The sequence below is a fragment of the Lucilia sericata genome, unplaced genomic scaffold (assembly GCF_015586225.1).
Source record: "Lucilia sericata isolate MDLA Ls3-8-SP2 unplaced genomic scaffold, ASM1558622v1 Contig000560F_arrow, whole genome shotgun sequence".
In the NCBI taxonomy this organism is placed as follows: domain Eukaryota; kingdom Metazoa; phylum Arthropoda; class Insecta; order Diptera; family Calliphoridae; genus Lucilia; species Lucilia sericata.
Window position 1 is genome coordinate 218,879 of NW_023994570.1, and position 20,380 is coordinate 239,258.

A 20,380-nucleotide genomic window follows, 5' to 3' on the forward strand; every position below is an offset into this window, starting at 1 on the left:
CTAGACTATAGACTAGACTATAGACTAGACTATACCCTAGACTAGAGACTAGACTATAGACTAGACTTTAGAATAGACTATACCCTAGACTAGAGACTAGACTATAGACTAGACTTTAGAATAGACTATAGTCTAGACTAGACTATAGACTTGACTATAGACTAGACTATAGACAAGACTATAGACTTGACTATGGACTAGACTATAGACTAGACTTTAGACTAGACTATAGACTAGACTTTAGACTAGACTATAACTGGGACTATAGACTAGACTATAGACTAGACTACAGACTAGACTATAGACTAGACTATAGACTAGACTATAGACTAGACAATGGACTAGACTATAAACTAGACTGTAGACTAGACTATAGACTAGACTATAGACTAGACTATAGACTAGACTATAGACTAGACTATAGACTAGACTATAGACTAGACTATAGACTAGACTATAGACTAGACTATAGACTAGACTATAGACTAGACTATAGACTAGACTATAGACTAGACTATAGACTAGACTACAGACTACAGACTAACTATGGACTAGACTATGGACTAGACAATGGACTAGACTATAGGCTATGTTATAGACTATACTATATACTAAACTATAGACTTGGCGAGACTACTGACTAGACTATAGACTTTAGACTAGACTATGGACTAGACTATAGACTAGACTATAGACTAGACTATAGACTAGACTATAGACTAGGTGATTGACTATACTATATACTAACTATAGACTGGACTACAGACTAGAGTATGGACTAGACTATAGACTACATTGTAGTCTAGACTTTGATCTGTAGTCTCAACTATAGATTGACCTCCAGTTCCGCTTATAGATTTATCTACATTCTCGACTATAGATTGATCTGTCTGTTTTAAAAAATAAAGTTTTATCCAACAACATAATCTTTTGTTTTTTGCTATTGAGCAACTTTATTAAATCATTAAAAAAAATTATAATATTGTACTAGAGGAGTTTGTTAAATTTTGTAAATAACTTATATTAAATTAAATATATAAATTTAAATTGACGTTATATAATAAACAAGTTATTGACGGGGGTATGGGGGTGGGATTACTGGCTGGTTGTGATGATTATGAGTTTTTAAATAAACAAATAACAAATACAAGGGGGGAATTATTATATTAAGCAAATTATTTTTATTGTTTTTATTAAAATAATGTTTGCTGTTTTTCTAATATAGAAGTTAGACAAACGCCGTAGCAATAAAATAATGAAACAAATGTTTAATACTAATATAATTACTAACTAATATGTATAACAAATAACTTAAGAAGTAGGAATTATAATAATAATAAAAATAAGCAAGTCCAAAGAGAAAAATATTAAATGGAGAACATTTCAAATGTTAAGGTTTTTATTAAACTTAAATTATTTAATTACTAATATTAATAAGGGTAAAATGACGGGGTGGGGGTTAAAAATCAGTTAGTTAGGCTTTTGTATGGTTATTAGTAGTTTATTAGTACAAGTGATGATGTGATTGTCTACATTTTACTTTTCTCATTGGCCACTGCTTCCAGACGTTCTATGATCTTAGTTAAATCCATGTCTTTGTTAATTTTCAAATACATGGTCTTGCGTACTTCATGAAGGCCAACCAAGCGGGCACTTCTTTAGCCATAAGTTGTAAATGATTTTCAATTTCTTGTGGCGTTAGACTGGTACGGAAACTATTTTGAATTTTCTTAATGATAATCTCTTGAGTGAGAACACCTTTGCGTTCGGTAATGAAAACATTGCGTAAATGACGAGCCAATTCGGTAGACGGGAATATTTAGTAGCCTCCTGATCCTGAGAAGGTCTACGTGTCATAGCATCTAAAGCTTTGGCTGCCTGTTTGGCGCGTATTTTCTCTAATAACGATTTGGGTACACCCTTTAAGAGGGTAGAGGTGGCATCTGCTGCTGGTGTCTTAGCAGTTTCTGCTGTTGTAGCTGTTTTACTAGTAACTGCAGTTGCTGCAGCAGTTTTTGTAGTTTCACTTGTTTTACTAGTTTCTCCTGTACTGCTAGTGTTTTCTGCATTCTTCAAATTTTCAGCCTTTACTTTGTCAGCCTCCAATTTAGCTTCATATCTTTCCATTACCCTTTCCATGGGTGTGGAACAGTTGAAAAGATTTCTGGCCGTGGATAAAATATCCTTGGCCGATGAATATTTCTCTACATTTGGTGGTTGTGGCAAATGGCCCAATTCTATTTCGGGACAATTTTCCAAATCGAAATCTGGATGCCAACGTGTTACTTTTTCCTTGGGTATAGAAAGAGGGGGATCCAGTGATTTCAAGAACTTATCATGTTCATTTTTCACCTTTTCCAATAAGGCATTCTGGAATTTCTGTAACCTTTCGGTCATAACATGTGGATTCATGGAATTATTTTGAGCCGAAGCCAAAATATCATCTTCATCGATCTTGTTAAGTTTCAATTTCTCGGGTAGATTTTCTACATTGGGTGCTATAACCAATTGGAAGTAATCAGCCTTAGAGGCTGAACCATAATTACGCATTTTCATTTGTGTGAAAATAAAAGCCTCGGGATAGAGATGTTTGATTTGAGCCAAATGTGTTTCATAGAAATTCTTACGCATCATTCTCTGTACCGCCGGTTTTAATTTCTTAAATGTTATGCATTCCTTGCGATTATGAAACATGGCACAGACTGAGTCCAAGGCCTTAAAAATCTCTATTAAATGTCTATATTTATAGGGTAGAGGTAGCTGACCAGCTTTACTGCTTTCAGCCAAAGACATGAAACGTTGATTAGGCTGGCGGTACAACCATTTTGAAGGTGAGCCCATTTTGGCGGGACTGAAGAGTACACGCTTGGAGACATCGGTGTGACGTGGCGACATAAGTTCATTTTTGTCTGGAGTTTTGGGTGGTAGTTTTGTGGGTGTTTTAAAGGTTTTTGAAGGGCTGTAAAGGAGAAAGAAAAGGGAAATTAATAAAAATTGTAAAATTTTGTTAAAGTTTTGATGCAAATTTTTAGAGAAATTTTTTGATGAAAATTTTTCGAGCCTTTTTTGCTGCCATTTTTACGCCTTTTGAGGGCCCTTTTTGGTGACCTTTTTCCCCCTTTTTTGGCCCCCTTTTTGGTGCCCTTTTTCGGGCCCTTTTTCTTGCCCTTTTTTCGTGCCCCTTGTTGCTGCCCCTTTTTGGTGCCTTTTTTCGTGCCCTCTTTTTTCGCCCCCTTTTTGGTGCCTTTTTTCGCCCCCTTTTTGGTGCCCTTTTCTCGGCCCCTTTTGCGGCCTTTTTTTCCCCCTTTTGTTGGTGCCCCTTTTTCGCGCCCTTTTTTCGTGCCCTTTGTTGGTGCCCCTTTTTCGCGCCCTTTTCCTGCCCCTTTTTTGGTGCCCTTTTTCGTGCCCTCTTTTGGTGCCCCCTTTTTGGTGCCCTCTTTTGGTGCCCCTTTTTTCGGGCCCCTTTTTGGTGCCCTTTTTTCGTGCCCCTTTTTTCTGCCCCTTTTTGGTGCCCTTTTTTCGTGCCCTTTTTTTCTGCCCCTTTTTGGTGCCCTTTTTCGTGCCCTCTTTGGTGCCCTTTTTTCGGCCCTTTTTGGGGCCCTTTTTTTCCCCCCTTTTGTTGGTGCCCCTTTTCGCGCCCTTGTTTCGTGCCCTTTGTTGGTCCCCTTTTTCGCGCCCCTTTTCGTGCCCCTTTTCGCGCCCTTTTTTGGTGCCCCTTTTCGCGCCCTTTTTTGGTGCCCCTCTTTGGTGCCCTTTTTTTCCTGCCCCGTTTTCGCCCCCCTTTTTCGTCCCCCTCTCTGCTCTTCCCGCTGTCGCTCCCTCTGGTCTTTTGCCGCCCTTTCCCGTCCTTTCTTCTTCCTCCCGTTTCCGCGCCTCCCCCGCCCCGTGCTTTTTCTACCGCGCTCTTTCTGTTTTCTATCTCGAGATCGATCGCTTCTGATCTTCAAGATCTAGATCAATCTGGTCTTTTGCAGTCCTAAAGTCATCTATCTTCTTAAATAAAGATTCATCAGAGAAATCTAAGAAATACGGATCTTCATAAAGAGATCTTTATATTTTCTATATATTCGAGATCGAACGCACTAATCTTCACGGTGGACAATGTAGATAAATGTGGTCTTTTGCAGCTATGTGCATATATATCTTAAGCCATCCTTCTTCTTAAATAAAGTTTCAGAAAAATCTAAAGAAACAGTGATCTTTATAAAGAGATCTTTATGTTTTCTATATATACGAGATCGATCGCACTGATCTTCACGATGTAGATCAATCTGGTCTTTTGCAGCCATTTAAAGTCATATATCTTCTTAAATAAAGATTCAGAGAAATCTAAAGAAATACGGATCTTCATAAAGAGATCTTTATATTTTCTATATATTCGAGATCGAACGCACTGATCTTCACGGTGGACAATGTAGATCAATGTGGTCTTTTGCAGCTATATATCTATATATCTTAAGTCATCTTTCTTCTTAAATAAAGTTTCCGAAAAATCTAAAGAAATATGAATCTTCATAAAGAGATCTTTATGTTTTCTATATATTCGAGATCGAATGCACTGATCATCACGATAGACAATGTAGATCAATCTGGTATTTTGTAGCTACATATGTATCTTTAGTCATATTTCTTCTTAAATAAAGATTCAGAGAAATCTAAAGAAATACGGATCTTCATAAAGAGATCTTTATGTTTTCTATATATTCAAGATCGAAGACACTGATCTTCACGGTGGACAATGTAGATCAATCTGGTATTTTGCAGCTATGTATATAAAGAGATCTTTATGTTTTCTATATATTCAAGATCGAAGACACTGATCTTCACGGTGGACAATGTAGATCAATCTGGTCTTTTGCAGCTATGTATATATCTTAAGTCATCTTTCAGAGAAATCTAAAGAAATATGGATCTTCATAAAGAGATCTTTAGATTTTCTATATATACGAGATCGAAGACTCCGATCTTCACGATATAGATCAATCTGATCTTTTGCAGTCATCTAAAGTCATCTATCTATCTTCTTGAATAAAGTTTTAGAGTGATCTTAATGTAGAGAATTATCTAAAAATGTAACATTTTCAAACTACAGAGATTAACCCTCGTATATTTTTATTAATTATCATACATTCAGCAAGATCATCAAGTTCTCTTTTCTAAAGAATAAACATAAATTAAATTCTAACGTTTTTGGTGATTTCTGTTTTTTTAATTTTTTAAGGAATGTTTTGCTATTTTAAGAGTACATAGTATCTGAAAGATACGTGATCATAATAACAAACATTTTAAGGGTAGTTTTAGCTCACCAGCTGAGTATTAAAGATCTTAGTAGTTATAGAAATGTGTTAAGAATAAGGAAAACTAAACAGACAAGCTACCTGGCACAGACAGCAAGACGGACAGACCGAGAGATAGAAAACTGAGAACCTTTTTTTTTTTTGTTAAAAACTGGTTTAACAAAATAAAAAACTAAATAGGCAAGGTTTATCAGTAATAAGAAAACCAGCTGTAAACTCTCTTAAGAATAAGACTTATAGCAACAACAACAACAAAAACCCCTATAAGAGTTTTGTAACGGACAAAAAACCACCCCCGGAGAAAGAAAAAACATAACGATCAAATATAAATAAAATATTCCTAAAGTAAATAAAGTGGAAAAAAGGAAGAGAGTAATAAGAAAGTAAACATAAAAAGTAATTACTGGGTAAAGTATACAATGACTTATTTACTCTGTAGTATGTATAGCAACAACAAACCCATATGTTTATGCATTTAAAATGTTACTTTGTTTTTAATTCTAGTTTTAACAAATACTCGTTTATATAAACTAAATATAGAGAAAATGACAACAATGCATTATTATGATGAAAAAATAGTTAAAATGTAAACATTTTATTTAACAACATATGGTGGGGGTCGTTCATCACTTTTTCATTAACTTCACTTACAGCAATTAAAACAAAGTCAGCAGAAATATAAAGAAAGTAATGTAATGACAACAACTATCTACTATATACAATCCACAAACTAAACTATTTTAAATACCCAATAAAAGCTATACAAAGGATAATTTAGCTAGTCCTTGGCTTTAGTTAAAAAAGTTTTGAAAATATTTTTTTTTAATTTCCATAACAAAATTACTTATATTTTCTTTAATTTTAAACAAAATGCTTAATTTACTTAAATTTTTTTGTAATAACTAATGACCTCAATTATAAAATGCAAACAAAAAAACAAAAGAAACCAAGTTTAGTTAAGACTTTTTGTAGGCCACCTTAAACTCAAAACCATGAATAAACTAAAGTTTGTTTTAAATTAATAAAAATTCTTTAATAAAGTTTATTTGTGTAATTGCAGTTTTATTTAAATATAGAACACGGGAACATGATTTTGTGTGGAAGAAAGTTTAATGGGATAGGTCAAGGTTTCATTGGCAATAGGCCAAAACATTTCAAGTATAAATAGCGTCAAACAACAACTTTTAAAAAGTTATTTTTAAACTAAGAAACTCACTATTCCGCTAATGAATAGACATTTATATAAAAAATGTAAAAAAAAAAACTAAAGAATATTAAAGAAATTTTTAAAAAATTTATAACAATTTTATAGAAAAAACGTGGTATTCTAACAAAAAATTCTAAAGTTTATCAGATTATAACAAATTTAAGTATAATATATAACTTTACTACATTTTACCACATTTGCAAGTCCTAAAATTATAGCAATTTGGTCTTGCAAATATGCTAAAACCTAAAAAATAAAATTTTTAAACAAAAAACAAACTTAAAAACAACTATTGCTTTTTTGCTACCCTTGCAAATATTGTAAAAAGAGGAAGAAAGTCAAGTTCACTAATAGTTTTAAACAATAATGCCCGAAACTATACTTTACTATACTAAACCAGTATTTTACTACATTTTACTATATTTACAAGACTAAAAATTATAGCAATTTGGTCTTGCAAATATGCTAAAACCGTACAAATAAAATTTTTAAACAAAAAACAATCTTAAAAAATAACTATTGCATTTTTGCTACACTTGCAAATATTGTAAAAAGTATAATTTAGAGGAAAAAAGTTATGTTTACCAATAGTTTTAAACAAAAATTACCAAAACTATACTTTACTACACTTAACCGGTACTTTGCTACATTTTACCATATTTGCAAGACCTAAAATTATTACAATTTGGTCTTGCAAATATGCTAAAACCTAAAAATTAACATTTTTAAGCAAAAACCAGACCTTAAAAACAACTATTGCTTTTTTGCTACCCTTGCAAATGTTGTAAAAAGTTAAATTTAGAGGAAAAAGTTAAGTTTGCCAATAGTTTTAAACAAAAATTACCAAAAATATACTTTACTACACTTAACCAGTACTTTGCTACATTTTACCATATTTGCAAGACCAAAAATTATTACAATTTGGTCTTGCAAATATGCTAAAACCTTAAAAATAACATTTTTAAACAAAAACCAAACCTTAAAAACAACTATTGCATTTTTCCTACCCTTGTAAATATTGTAAAAAGTATAATTTAGAGGAAAAAGTTAAGTTTGCCAATAGTTTTAAACAAAAATTACCAAAAATATACTTTACTACACTTAACCAGTACTTTGCTACATTTTACCATATTTGCAAGACCAAAAATTATTACAATTTGGTCTTGCAAATATGCTAAAACCTTAAAAATAACATTTTTAAACAAAAACCAGACCTTAAAAACAACTATTGCTTTTTTGCTATCCTTGCAAATGTTGTAAAAAGTTTAATTTTGAGGAAAAAGTTAAGTCTACAAGTAGTTTAACACAAAAATGTCCAAAACTACACTTTACTACACTTAACCCTGTTTACAAAACTAACAAGCATTGCAAACAAGTCTTGCATATATACTAAACTAACAAAAATTCTATATTTTATTACACCTAAACGAAGAAACATGAAAATAATGTAGATTTTAAGCATAAAAAAGTACTTTACTACATTTTACCACATTTGTAAGTCTAAAAATCCATACAAAAAGATCTAGCAAATATTTTAAGTCCAAAAAAGTAAAATTTTTTATTGCATTTTTGCTACCATTGCATATATATAGAGATAAAAAGAAATTGCTTATTTGCTAGCCTTGCAAATATACAAAAAGTATAACTTTCACTTTTTCCTAATACTTTGCAGTGTTAAAAAATCATAGCTAATAGGTCTTGTAAATAAGTAAGGTTTAAAAAAGAAATGTAATAGTGATAAATAGCAAGCTATTGCTTATTTACTACTCTTGTAAAGATACTACAATGAACAATTTCAACTTTTTTTAGAGTTTTACTTAAAGATTAGACGTTAAAGAACATAAATAGCAAGATATAGCTTATTTACCACCCTTGTAAATATACCACAATGCACAATTATTTATTTTTTAAAGTTACTTTTTAACATTATAATTTGTTCTTCAACATTAGACATTTATAAGCCTCATATAGACAGATATAGCTTATTTGCTACCCTTGCAAATATATCATATTGCTTTTTTGTATTAAAATTATGACAAAAAAAATCTAAAAATATGTTAAGGAATTCCTTATTTAATAAATTTGTTTAAAAATTCCTGTACATTTTTTTCAAAAATGTGTTTGAACGCTTGAGTAAACATAGCAAATGTTTTAAAATTACCCTACCAGGGGTGGTTATCATTTCAATACAAATGTTTAGTGATAATTGACTTTGTGGCAAAGACGGGGTAGTTGAAATTTGTAAAAAAGCTATAAGAATTTAATGAAATTTTGTATACGAAGGCATTTTCTTGAAAATTTTGAAAGCAGGTTTAAGGGTGGAAGTATTATTTCAGTAAAAAATGTTTGGAAAAACTGTTCAATATTAACAGCATTTTTACTTTAAGAATTATAGAGTTAGAAGAGGATTTCCATTTTGAATATTTGTCATTATTTTGAAACACTTTTTCCAAAAAAAATTTACCAAAAATTGTTTAAAATTTCACTTCTTTACCAAATATTTCAAAATTTTCAAACTTATTTTCACTTTAGTTTAAAATTTAAAAGTTTCCACTTACCTAGTCAAAACTTCCAATTCAATTTTATCGAATTCTTTCAATTGTACTACAGGAGTTTTCTTAGCCGGCGACAGAAGACCCTCTTTCAGTTTACGATTACGTTCCTCTTGGGCCTTGCGTGTTTTTCCAGCTCTTGGATGCGAGCCAACGAAGCTTTAAGTTCTTGTAGTTTAGCACTACGTGTTATTTTTGTTTTAACTTCTTCGAAATTTAATTCTTTCTTAACCATTGTTTTTATTTCACCCTGTTTGAGAGGGGTATTGGAACCTTTAATAATTTGTTTAGTGGGTGTCTTTAAACCTTTCTCTACATTATTGGCATTATTTTTAGAGGTAAAGGCCGTAATTAGGGTATTCGAGGGAGTTAACTCATTAGTTTTTTGTCTTGTATTTGATTTGGGGGTAGCGGTGGCCTTTTTACGGGGCGACAAGGGGCCCTTTTGTATAAATTGCACTAATTTCTGTTGTTGTTTAATGCTTTCCTCAATTTTGGACATTTTCTTGGGTGAAACACCACTGTCGGGTATTTGCGCTGGATCTTGGACACCAATACGTTTGACCACTGCAGCAGAGCGTGTGGAACGGGTACGCATACCCATTTTCTTAAGTGCTGCAATATCATCATGTTGCTCGGGCAATTGTTGTTGGGAGGAAGGTTCATTGTTAGTGGCATCAGTAGTTGTGTTATTTTGTTTAGTTGGTTCTGTTGTATCCAGAAGACGCTAAAATTTTTGGAAAAAACACAATTTTTAATTTAATAAGGGTTTCATGCTCTTATTGTTAAACTTTAGAAAACTACAACAACAATAGTAGCCACGCTGCCGGGCCTTAAATTAAGAGAAATTCTCTTTAAATAAGGGTGGGTTTTTTTTCACAAACACTAAATGCGTCTTAATTTTACAAAATTCCTTGGCAGCGTGTGTTGCGGCAAGGAGTTTTCTGTGGAAACATATAAAACATGTAAGCAACTACTTACTCTATTTTTAATGCTGGCCACATCTTCAGCCGCAGCACGTTTCCTGGTATTAAAAAAGGCAGCTATCGAAGGTTGAGCCATTTTGTTTAACTTTAATTGTTTATATTGCTTTTAATTTAATTGTTTTAAAACTTTAGTTTATTTTCTTTTAAAAGCGTTTTTACTTGTCTTTATTTTTGTTAAGGTAGTTTCTAATTATTTCCAATTTAATAAAATACTTCTTTCTTTTTTTCTTTCTTTATGCATGTGTATGAAGTAATAATCACCAAATGACTGACTACTGACTGGTCTGTTTGCTTTCTTGCTTAGCACACGTCTGTGAGTTATCCCGCTCAAATTTCGACTGACAAGAGTTTTTCCCTCCAAAAGTTCAGTCACTACGCACGACGATGACGTTTACGTTTAGTTGACGTTTCCAACGCCTCTGTCAACGTCGTTGCAAACGCGCCAAAATTTTTCTTCTTGTTTTTGTTTATATTTTATCAGCTAGTTGTTGTTGCTTGCCCTCAATCGATCAGCTGTTTGTCAAGTTGAAGAAAAGGTAAACAAATAGCTGTGGTGGGTTAATAAAACTAAATTCAACTCTTAGCATTTACACACACATTTTCATATACACTTGCATTAAAACGTGTGTAAACCTAGTAGAACAAAGAAAAAAGGCAAAATATGGCCATATATATATATTTTATATCTCACCACTTTTTTATTACGTCTTTTTTTGCACTTTTTTCGCGTTTTACTTTTTTATTTATTATAACATTTAATACTTACAATTACTGCTTTTATTTAAGACAATTTATAAGAATTTTGGTTGCTGTTTTATATTGTCTAAATTCACTAAATGTTGTGCTTGTATGGCAGCTGATGACAGTGGCGGCGTTGCAGCTCCTCTGGTTAATGGTGATAATGGCAAACGCCCAGCGTATGGTGAACATTTGTTTGTTGGTGTTTGTCTTTGATTAAGTGGTGTATTGCGTATATTATTGTACTGCTGTTGTGGTGAATTATACGCTTGATTCTCATTGACATTTACCAAAATTTCCCCCTGCACTCCTCTGTCCTGATTAACAATAACATTTTCTTCATCTTCCACATGATCTTCTGGCAATAGGCGATACTTTTTAAGGTATTTATATGAAGCATTCGATATATCCGAAGGACCCTTTTCAAATTTATCCCCACTTTGCCGTACAGGTGTGCTGGGCAGGGGGTAATTATTGACTTGGCCTGTTGGACATTCCATATTTAGTTCGTTTAATAATTCCGCTAACTTTTCATTGGGTAAATATTTCAAAGCCAATTCATTCATAGCCAGACTAGTATCCGAGGCCGATTTATGTAGGCTGGGAGGAGGTTTGCTGCTGACTTGTTGATAAGTAGGAGCTGAAGCCACTTCATGGTTTTGTTCTGTTTGGAAACGTAGAGTTTGTGGAGAATTTGGTCGATAGGTGGTTGACTGAGCCATAGGTTTTCCCTTAGGAGTTTGCAGAATATTGCTGGGGGAGGGCTTTAAATGTTGTAGGAATTTATTTTTGGCCACCGCTTGTTGTGGAATATCGAATTCGGCTTGATTATTAGTCAAAGCATCACCATTTGTAAAGGGTTGATTATCTGAAAACACATTTTATATTTAAGCTTTTGAGTTTAAATAAAGAATTTTTAAAATTACCATTTTCTACACAATCTGCCTGCACTCCCATATCTCTTGACTGCGGCTTTATGGCAAATTGTGCCGCAGGGTTAAACAAAAGTGTTTCTAGCATTTTTATCATACGTTGCTGTTCCTGCTGCATTCCCTCTAATATTAAACGCATTTCATCAACATCTTGTTTGGAGGCTAAATTTGACCAGGGACCTGATTGCAGATTATGCTGATAGTTATTGGATGAATCTAAACTGGCATCTGTTTGTGTTCCAGCACAAATAGTTAAAACATCTCTAGATGGTAAATGGTTAATAGGATTTGACAACGGTTTTATTGATTGCAAAGGCGATTGTGATGACATTGTTTGGGGCAAATGTGGCATTTGTTGTTGGTACATCATATTATTGTTACAACCTTCCAAACTGCGGCGATATGTTAGAGGATTTGATTGGGCAAAATCGTTTGCTGCTACATTTGGCGCCATATTAGCTACTGGTGCAGTAGCTGTTCTCAACGGATACAAATTTGCCCTAGGAGAATTATAATCCGGCATCATGTTATTATTATTCCCTCTATCTGACAATTGTACCTCCGCCATATTTACAGCGGAAGGTGTATAATTAACTTTGGGTAACATTTGTTTCTTCCAAGCCGCATAGCTTGGCTGTGGATTATTAGTTTTAAACTGTTGCTGCTGTATACCACCATTTACATTTTGCTGTGGTAAAACATTCGATTCCTGTTGTCCAAATAATATCGAAATTTCAGGCACTTGTGGTCGTATTATACCCTCACCATTTGGCACAGCCGCACTAGGTTTCGGCGCCATTCTGGGCAACATATCTTCAGTTTCTGGTTGGAACATTGCTACTGGTACAAAATTGCACTATGTTATTTTGAAATTACCACTTTAATTACAATAATTATTTAACTTTTAATATAATTTAAAGCATTATGTTGAAGATAAAAAACAAACTCGTGAAAACAAAAACAAATTCAAATAAGATCTTTTAACTAGTGGTGAATAAGAAATAAATTACACAGTGTTGCATTCGGTTAGGGTTAGCGGCTCTCAAAGTATTAAGAACAGAGATGGGAAAGATAATAGAATTACTTGATGTAAAACGAAAGTTGGTTACAACCTGAATACACAGGTGAAATGTTAATTAGTTAGTTAGGATTATAACAATATAGCAAAGAATATTTATTACGATAATACCCATCTCGCCATGCAGGTTGTTATGATTTACACGTATTCTTTATGTGTTACGACCCGCTATTGAAAATTTCTCTTGTACGAGAAGCACATTCTATGTATTCATTATTTTTTGATTGTAGGTACATATGTTTTTTTTTAACCGCATAACTTCAATAATGCAATAAAACCCTTACCAGGAATTTGTTTCGTATCTATTTTTGTGTTTTTATCAATATGACCTTTTTCAAATCAAGATGACCTTTTCTTGGGTCAACAACAAATTTGTTTTTCTAAAATGATAAGTATTTTAAAATTAGCTGGTTTTGCCTTTAACCACAAATGATATCTTTAAAAAATTCCACTTTAATTTGTTTATTTTTGTGTTTTGTAAACACCTTTGTATGTATATGTATATACATATGTATATACATAGAAATACATATGTATATTAAAAAAATTATCATCATTTTGATAAAAATTTGATTTAAATGTAACAATTGTAGAAAGTAGCAATTTCTAGTATAACATTTTTTATTCCTCTGAAAATTCTAAACTCTTTTGACTTTCTTTTCGTTTTTTCGTTAGCTCCAAAGTCATATTCAGGTGGTATGGTGAAATAATGGACCTATTTCAAGTATTTGCAATAGGCTTCTTCCTAGGGTCAAGAGAAGTCTGTGTGTCAGAGTTCGTTACCATTACCTTGAATATTGCGATGGAATGCCTTGTAAAAGTATTGAAGATTTGTCTCCCACATAAATCTAGGATCTTCAAAAATTGTTTTTAACGGACATACATCGACATACAGATAGACGTACATAACTTAAACGACTAAGAAAATGATTCTGAGCCGATTGGAATGCCTCGTAAAAGTATTGAAGATTTGTCTCCCACATAAATCTAGGTTCTTCAAAAATTGTTTTAACGGACATAGACTCCGTTGTCTGTATCGGAATTTATATACTTTTACAAATAAAGTGATGAACTAATATACATATGAATACGAAGCTGAAAGGTATACAAATAAATATACATTTGCCAAAAACTCGATATTAAGACAAACATTAAAGTTTTTTCAAAACATACGTGACAGATTTTTTTTTCATTTTTATCAGGTTTATATTCATAGAAATGGTTCTAAATAGTTTAATTTATGCTTTTCTATATTTTGTTTCGTCAATGGTCATAAATACATTGTATTATTTCTTATTTTAAACAAATATTAACTCATCTAGTTTTACTGTACAATTTATTTTCACCTTATATTTATCTTTATATTCACCACTCTTCAGTCAGCTATCAAAAACAGCTGTTTATATATAAAAAAAAATAAAAAAATAACATCATCCTCGTGAAGTTAGGTGTGGACAAATATATTTTAAGTTGGTTTTGATTTAAATTCAAATAATTAAAAGTTTGTTACTGTTAAATATATATTGAACACAATTAACTTTAAGTTTAAGTTATAAGCAAAATAATGGCTGGTAAGTAAAAAGCATAAAGCAACAACAAGCCATGTGTCCTCAAGAGGTTACAAACTAAAGAAAAATTATCAATTTGTTTTTATAGAGGAAACGGCCGATTTAATAGAAGAATCTAACGATGATATGGAAAGTTGGCTATATTATAGCAAGGAAACTAAAAGTGAGGAAAACAATGATGTGATGGATAATTTTAGTGCAACGGAAGCAGAATTAATTTATATAGAATCGGGGGAATTGGTAAACAACGACAATGAACAGCAAACATTTCAATATGATGGTGATGATGATAATGATCTAATAAATAATGCAGAAAGTAGACAAATTACTACAGATTCTAATGAAATAATTGAAGAGCAAACATTTTTGGAACAGGAAGATGATTTATCCAAACATAATTTGATTTTAAGAGAAACTATAGATGAAAACGGTCAATTGGTAGAGGGTTACTATTGCCAACAATGCAATTTGGCCTTTAATACCATAGAAGATTTTCTCAATTATCATCCCTATATAGAATTACTAAGTGAAAATCCAGAAGAACAAGAGGAACAACAACAGGATATTATCTCAACTATATCGGGAGATAAGCTATGGGATTTAGTAGAAAATTTAGAGGAAACAGAAGATAATGCTGATAATATAGAGGAAATTATTGAAATGAAACCAAATTGTATACAAGAGGAGAATGCTGTTTCCAATGCGCTAGAGGAATTAGATAAAGAACGTTATTTCTGCTATGATTGTCAACAAGTATTTACAGATTTAACTACTGCCGAAAATCATGATTGTTGTAGCCATCAGGAGCATAATTCCCTTGATTTAATAGAGGTATGTTTAACTGTTTAATAGTGTAGCTAATGTAGGATCATTTTATTTTGAGATTTTTCCATTTTTAGTCGAATTCTACTTTACTTGTAGAAAATGATGATCAAAATGTCTATAGATGTCATTTATGTGATAAAGATTATACCTCATTGCGTTCGTTTAACAATCATTTGCGATGGCATAAAAAAGCAGAAGATATACTGGGTCACACGAAGACTTTGCATGATGTGGCGGTAGTGTGTGAAGTGTGTAATACGGTATTTGCATCGGAGAAGAATTTGAAGTAAGTTTTTTTCTCTATAGACTAGACTATAGACTAGACTATTGAGTAGACTTTAGACTAGACTATAGACTAGACTAGACTAGACTATAGACTAGACTATAGACTAGACTATAGACTAGACTATGGACTAGACTATAGACTAGACTATGGACTAGACTATAGACTAGACTATAGACTAGACTATAGACTAGACTATAGACTAGACTATAGACTAGACTATAGACTAGACTATAGACTAGACTATAGACTAGACTATAGACTAGACTATAGACTAGACTATAGACTAGACTATAGACTAGACTATAGACTAGACTATAGACTAGACTATAGACTAGACTATAGACTAGACTATAGACTAGACTATAGACTACACTATATACTAGACTATGGACTAGACTATGGACTAGACTATAGACTAGACTATAGATTAGACTATAGACTAGACTATAGACTAGACTATAGATTAGACTATAGACTAGACTATAGACTAAACTATAGATTAGACTATAGACTAGACTATAGACTAGACTATAGACTAGACTATAGACTAGACCATAGACTAGACTATGGCCTAGACTATAGACTAGACTATAGACTAGACTATAGACTAGAGTTCGGACTATAGAAAATAGTATAGTCCACTTTTTAATTGCTGCATTTATTGGTTCTTTTGTCAAGATTACACATGAAAATGCACAAAAAACAAACCGTTAAAACCATTCAAGAAGCTTTGCCCGTTGGAGCTCAAAATGAATACAACGAATTGAATCAATTCTTTTGTGAAATCTGCAATAAAAGGTAATTATTCTCCACTTATTATACTTAAAAAAGTTTTACTTTATATGAAATTTCCTTTTCCTCTCAAGTTTTGATCAAAAACTTTTAGTCATTCATAAGAATATGCATCAAAATCTTGAGGAATATAATTGTGGGAAATGTAATAAACAATTTGAGAACCTGCCCAGTTATGAAATACACATGCAAATGCATGTGGATAATATCACAAATGTTAAAAAAACAAGTACTACTACGGTTAAACAAATCAATAATTTTATAGTTCCTGAAGAAGTAATGCCCTCTACCTCGGCTCAAGGGGGATCAGTAGAAGGCGGTAAACGTAAGCATGCTTGTCAATATTGTGGCAAAGAGTTTCAAAGACCTTATGAAAAGGTTAAACATGAACGTATACACACTGGCGAGAAACCCTATGAATGTGAAGTGTGTGGCAAAACGTTTAGAGTTTCTTATTCCCTAACCTTGCACTTGAGAACCCATACCGATATCCGGCCCTATGTGTGTGCCACCTGTAATAAACGTTTCAAACAACAATCGGTTTATGTGCATCATTTGAAGACCCATGTGGTGGAAAGAGGCTATAAATGTGATATTTGTGGTAAAAGTTTTCGCACCTCTGTACAATTAAGTGGCCATAAAAATATTCATAGTAAACCCTATAATTGCACCGAATGCAATCGTCCTTTCGCCTCTTTATACTCGGTGAAGATACACATGAAAACCCACAATAAGGGGCATAAATCCAATAAAAATCTCAAAAATCGTTGCAGTATTTGTGGTGCCTCATATGCTCGCATATTTGCTTTACGTTTTCATCTTAAAGAACAACATGGACTCGATGTACATCCCACACAATTGCTGGCGGCCACTAGTTCAGCCAATACAAATGTGCACAAAGATATGGATGCTGAGACAGCCATACTAATGAATGCCGCTAATGAGGCCAGTAATCAAGAAATGCATTTTATAAATGCTGACGATGACAACGACGTTGGCGAAGACAATGAGGTGGATGAGGATAATGAAGAAGAGAATGATGTTGAGAGGGGTTTTAGCAGTCAAGTGGATCATGAAGAAAATATACAAAATCCTGCCTTGACACATAATAGTTATTTAGATGAAACTGAAGCGGCCACACAAACTATTTTAAATACTCAAGAGGTAAGATTTTTTTTTATTTTTTTTTTTAAGAAAACATTAAATTTATTTTACTTTATAGATTTCTGTTGATAACTTTCCAACCGAAGAAATTATTACCGATTGGTTATCTAAATAGTAATTGTTGTTTTTTATTATTATTATTGTTTTTTTTTTATAAAATTAAATTTAGTTTAATTTAAAGTTTTGTATAAATAATATTTTAGTGAAAAATATTGAAATAAAATTGTATCGAAATAGTTGTGAGATGGTAATCAGTAATGCTGTAACAAAGTTGAAGCAAGATAGGAAGGACCTATAGGTATTGAATAGCAGACCATACACCAGACCATATATAGCACAGACTATGGACGAGACTATATATTAGACTATAGTCCAGATTGTAGCCATGAATGTAATTCAAAGTAAAGACGCGACTACAGTCCAGATTACAAATTAGACTATCTAGTCTATTGACTAGTCTACAGTCCAGACTATAGTCCAGACCATAGGCTATAGACTAGGCTGCTGTCTAGATGGTAGACTAAGCTATAGTCCAGACTATAAACGAGACTATAGTCCAGACTATAGACTAGACTGTAGTCTAGCCTATAGACTAGACTGTAGTCCAGACTATAGACGAGACTATAGTTCAGACTATAGACTAGACTGTAGTCCAGACTATAGACTAGACGGTAGTCCAGACTATAGACTAGACTGTAGTCCAGACTAGACTATAGATTAGACTATAGACCAGACTATAGATTAGACTATAGATTAGACTATAGATTACACTATAGTCCAGACTATAGGCTAGACTGTAGTCTAGACTATAGACGAGACTATAGACAAGACTATAGTCAAGACTATAGACGAGACTATAGACAAGACTATAGACAAGACTATAGACAAGACTATAGACGAGACTATAGTCCAGACTATAGACGAGACTATAGTCCAGGCTATAGACGAGACTACAGTACAGACTATAGACTAGACTACAGTCCAGACTATAGACGAGACTATAGTCCAGACTATAGACGAGACTACAGTCTAGACTATAGACGAGACTATAGTCCAGACTACAGACGAGACTATAGTCCAGACTATAGACGAGACTATAGTCCAGACTATAGACGAGACTATAGTCCAGACTATAGACGAGACTATAGTCCAGACTATAGACGAGACTATAGTCCAGACTATAGACGAGACTATAGTCCAGACTTTAGACGAGACTATAGTCCAGACTTTAGACGAGACTATAGACCAGACTTTAGACGAGACTATAGTCCAGACTTTAGACTATTATCTATCTAGACTATAATCCAGACTATAGACGAGACTATAGTCCAGACTATAGACTAAACTACAGTCCAGACTATAGACGAGACTATAGTCCAGACTATAGACGAGACTACAGTCCAGAGTATAGACGAGACTATAGTCCAGGCTATAGACGAGACTATAGTCCAGGCTATAGACGAGACTATGGTCCAGAGTATAGACGAGACTATAGTCCGGAATATAGACGAGACTATAGACAAGACTATAGACGAGACTATAGTCCAGACTATAGACGAGACTATAGTCCAGGCTATAGACGAGACTATAGTCCAGGCTATAGACGAGACTATGGTCCAGAGTATAGACGAGACTATAGTCCGGAATATAGACGAGACTACAGTACAGACTATAGACGAGACTACAGTCCAGACTATAGACGAGACTATAGTCCAGACTATAGACGAGACTACAGTCCAGACTATAGACGAGACTATAGTCCAGACTACAGACGAGACTATAGTCCAGACTATAGACGAGACTATAGTCCAAACTTTAGACGAGACTATAGTCCAGACTATAGACGAGACTATAGTCCAGACTATAGACGAGACTATAGTCCAGACTATAGACGAGACTATAGACGAGACTATAGTCCAGACTATAGACGAGACTAACGAGACTATAGTCCAGACTATAGACGAGACTACAGTCCAGACTATAGACGAGACTATAGTCCAGACTATAGACGAGACTACAGTCCAGACTATAGACGAGACTACAGTCCAGACTATAGACGAGACTATAGTCCAGACTACAGACGAGACTATAGTCCAGACTATAGACGAGACTATAGTCCAGACTATAGACGAGACTATAGTCCAGACTATAGACGAGACTATAGTCCAGACTATAGACGAGACTATAGTCCAGACTATAGACGAGACTATAGTCCAGACTATAGACGAGACTATAGTCCAGACTGTAGACGAGACTATAGTCCAGACTATAGACGAGACTGTAGACGAGACTGTAGACGAGACTATAGTCCAGACTATAGACGAGACTATAGTCCTGGACTATAAGTCCAGACTATAGACGAGACTATAGTCCAGACTATAGACGAGACTATTGTCCAGACTATAGTCCAGACTGTAGACGAGACTATAGTCCAGACTGTAGACGGGACTATAGTCCAGACTATAGACGAGACTATAGTCCAGACTATAGACGATACTATAGTCCAGACTATAGACGATACTATAGTCCAGACTATAGACGATACTATAGTCCAGACTATAGACTAATATATAGTCCAGACTATAGACTAATATATAGTCCAGACTATAGACTAATCTATAGTCCAGACTATAGTCCAGACTTTAGACTGTAGTACAAACAAACAATAGTATGAGTTATTAGCTGAAGTGCACAATGTTTAACAAATTTAAATCGACAAATTAAATAAACAAAAATTATTTGTTGTTTTAATAACTACATTTTATTATTTTATTTATTTCTCGTTTACATATGTAACTGTTAATTGTTTAAAACATAATTGCATTTTAAAATTGTTTAAGAGAAGCAAACTATAGAATTGTTGAAAAAATGAAGCACTTTCATAATTAACAAAATGTTAACAGTTAAACCAAACAAATTACACAAAATTAGAATAAAATTAGAATAATTAAAGCA

At 33.3% G+C, this 20,380-nt stretch overlaps 3 protein-coding genes across 5 annotated transcripts; 1 reads left to right on the plus strand and 2 right to left on the minus strand.

Annotated features, from left to right (window-relative positions):
* Positions 1-1,161: 1,161 nt before the first annotated feature.
* On the minus strand, positions 1,162-10,502 carry LOC119606215 (DNA replication factor Cdt1). Its single transcript, XM_037959640.1, is given in 6 exon segments — positions 1,162-1,642; positions 1,645-1,803; positions 1,806-2,959; positions 9,063-9,183; positions 9,186-9,783; positions 10,038-10,502. Coding segments are annotated over 6 exon segments (2,226 nt in total). The 5' UTR covers positions 10,119-10,502; the 3' UTR covers positions 1,162-1,529.
* On the minus strand, positions 10,408-12,701 carry LOC119606216. Of its 3 annotated transcripts, none has more exons than XM_037959642.1 (3): positions 11,707-12,701; positions 10,809-11,648; positions 10,408-10,590 (listed from the first exon to the last, which is right to left on the minus strand). In XM_037959642.1, the coding sequence occupies exons 1-2, from the start codon at positions 12,545-12,547 to the stop codon at positions 10,834-10,836; spliced, it is 1,656 nt and encodes a 551-aa protein (XP_037815570.1). In that variant the 5' UTR covers positions 12,548-12,701; the 3' UTR covers positions 10,408-10,590; positions 10,809-10,833. The 3 variants fall into 3 exon arrangements, with proteins under 3 accessions (XP_037815570.1, XP_037815572.1, XP_037815571.1); XM_037959644.1 differs by having other exon boundaries at positions 10,435-10,675; XM_037959643.1 differs by having other exon boundaries at positions 10,534-10,555.
* Positions 12,702-14,141: 1,440 nt separating this feature from the next.
* On the plus strand, positions 14,142-17,676 carry LOC119606227 (zinc finger and SCAN domain-containing protein 2). Its single transcript, XM_037959650.1, has 6 exons — positions 14,142-14,361; positions 14,447-15,189; positions 15,258-15,469; positions 16,148-16,267; positions 16,336-17,425; positions 17,484-17,676. The coding sequence occupies exons 1-6, from the start codon at positions 14,355-14,357 to the stop codon at positions 17,538-17,540; spliced, it is 2,229 nt and encodes a 742-aa protein (XP_037815578.1). The 5' UTR covers positions 14,142-14,354; the 3' UTR covers positions 17,541-17,676.
* Positions 17,677-20,380: the final 2,704 nt, after the last annotated feature.

Bases quoted from the DNA above. Each gene is read 5' to 3' on its own strand.
- LOC119606216 (XM_037959642.1), bottom strand. From the start codon at position 12,547: ATGTTCCAACCAGAAACTGAAGATATGTTGCCCAGAATGGCGCCGAAA. The intron at 11,649-11,706 runs GTAATTTTAAAA...ATGTGTTTTCAG, and splicing joins GGCAGATTGTGTAGAAAATG to ATAATCAACCCTTTACAAAT.
- LOC119606227 (XM_037959650.1), top strand. The intron at 16,268-16,335 runs GTAATTATTCTC...TTTCCTCTCAAG, and splicing joins TGTGAAATCTGCAATAAAAG to TTTTGATCAAAAACTTTTAG. The intron at 17,426-17,483 runs GTAAGATTTTTT...TTTACTTTATAG, and splicing joins CTATTTTAAATACTCAAGAG to ATTTCTGTTGATAACTTTCC.